The sequence below is a fragment of the Cyprinodon variegatus genome, unplaced genomic scaffold (assembly GCF_000732505.1).
Source record: "Cyprinodon variegatus isolate N-32 unplaced genomic scaffold, C_variegatus-1.0 Scaffold189, whole genome shotgun sequence".
Lineage (NCBI taxonomy): Eukaryota > Metazoa > Chordata > Actinopteri > Cyprinodontiformes > Cyprinodontidae > Cyprinodon > Cyprinodon variegatus.
The window spans coordinates 247,113-248,583 of record NW_015150642.1 but is presented as its reverse complement, the minus strand read 5'-3'; the positions used below and the strand labels follow the sequence as shown (position 1 = coordinate 248,583).

The 1,471-nt window shown below is 48.5% G+C and overlaps 1 protein-coding gene across 2 annotated transcripts in view; it reads left to right on the top strand.

The window, feature by feature from the left end:
- The window catches only part of LOC107087645 (ras-related C3 botulinum toxin substrate 3), an 8,175-nt gene extending 6,710 nt beyond the window's left edge, over positions 1-1,465 (top strand). Inside the window, exon 6 of one of the 2 annotated variants that reach the window (XM_015379326.1) lies at positions 401-1,465. In XM_015379326.1, the coding sequence (XP_015234812.1) occupies positions 401-531 (131 nt within the window). In that variant the 3' untranslated portion in view covers positions 532-1,465. Of the gene's footprint in view, positions 1-399 lie in introns of both variants that reach the window. The other variant, XM_015379327.1, reaches the window with a different exon arrangement.
- The last annotated feature ends 6 nt before the right edge of the window (positions 1,466-1,471 follow it).

Sequence of the window (1,471 nt, the reverse complement as noted above, 5' to 3'; positions counted from 1 at the left end):
TCCAAAACCAGAACAGTTTGGTCCAATCAGACAGTAGCTGAGTTTCCATTAATAATATTCAGCTACTTTTCTTTTTGCAATTGCAGTATTTGCATTAAATAACAAATACAATACGTTTGTTCACTCGATAACTGAAAATAATGTGGCAGCAGTGCATGGAAACATATATACATATTTCAGCCAATAGAGGGCACCATCCTCCTCCAACTACTTCTGGTCCAGCTGCAGATCACGTGACTCATAGAAAATAAGCTTTCCATGACAGTTTTACAAAGTTCATTTAATACGACCTCATCGTGTCCTCTCCTCCCCCCTTTCTCTCCCTCCCTCTCCTGTCCTCCCCCGTCCTCTCCTCCTGTCCTCCCTCATCCTCCCCCGTCCTCTCCTCCCCTGTCCTCAGGAGCTGTGAAGTACCTGGAGTGTTCTGCTCTGACCCAGCGAGGCCTGAAGACAGTATTTGATGAGGCCATCCGAGCCGTCCTCTGTCCTCCACCTGTGAAGAAGAGGGGGAAAAGATGCACCATGTTCTGAGGAAGACACACTGCTACAGCACCACCACCACCATCATCATCCTCATCCTTTTTTTGACAGACAGAGCTGCTGACAGCCAGTGATGTTCATTGTCTCCTGTAGTGTTTTGTATTTTTCAGGAACCATCCTGGTTCTTTCACCGTCCCTGAGGGAAATGGTCGGTTCTCTGATTGTCCATCTGCTCAGAGAGGAAGACTGCAGCTTCTAGAAGCTCATCTCTATTCTGCCCTCATGCTTAACGAAGGCCGTGAAGGTCGATTGTTGAAGTATTCAGTTCTCCTCAGCTCCTCTCTGACATCACAGGTTCCTCCTCAGGACCTCCAGGTGCTGCTAGTTAGCTTCTTCTCTGCTCCACATGGACATCATGTGCTTCATGGACCATCAGGCAGATGATTACTGAGCGTTTCGCTTAGATATGCAGCTTAGATCCGTCCACCGTTAAACTCCTTGCAGGAACCTGATCTCAGAAAAGAGTCTGAGGGAAACTTCAGGAGATGAGAGACCATCAGGTTTCTGCTTCTTCCACTCTGAGCGATCCGTGTTTGGGTCAGAGGATCTAGGCTCCTTTGGAATACCAACCATCACTGGGTCTGTCCTGGTCCAGGACTCATCCAGGGACTTGTTTGGTCCATTTCCCTTCTCAGTGGACGAGTGTCAGACAAGATCTGCCTTCAGAGAGGGAGGAGCTGCATCATCATCATCATCACCATCATCACTTCTACTGGGGGGGGGTCACAGGCTTGTAAATAGAAGCTGGTTCTCGTGTGTCAAAAGGCTGGTGTCGTCTCCGGAGGACGACCACAGGTGATGTTATTGTTTGAAGACAAGATTTTAGTGTCCAGTTTTTGGTACTGGTTCATATTGTAGTGATTCACAGGACAGAGACAGACAGGGGGACAGAGAGACAAGGGGGACAGAGAGAGACGGGGGGACAGAGAGA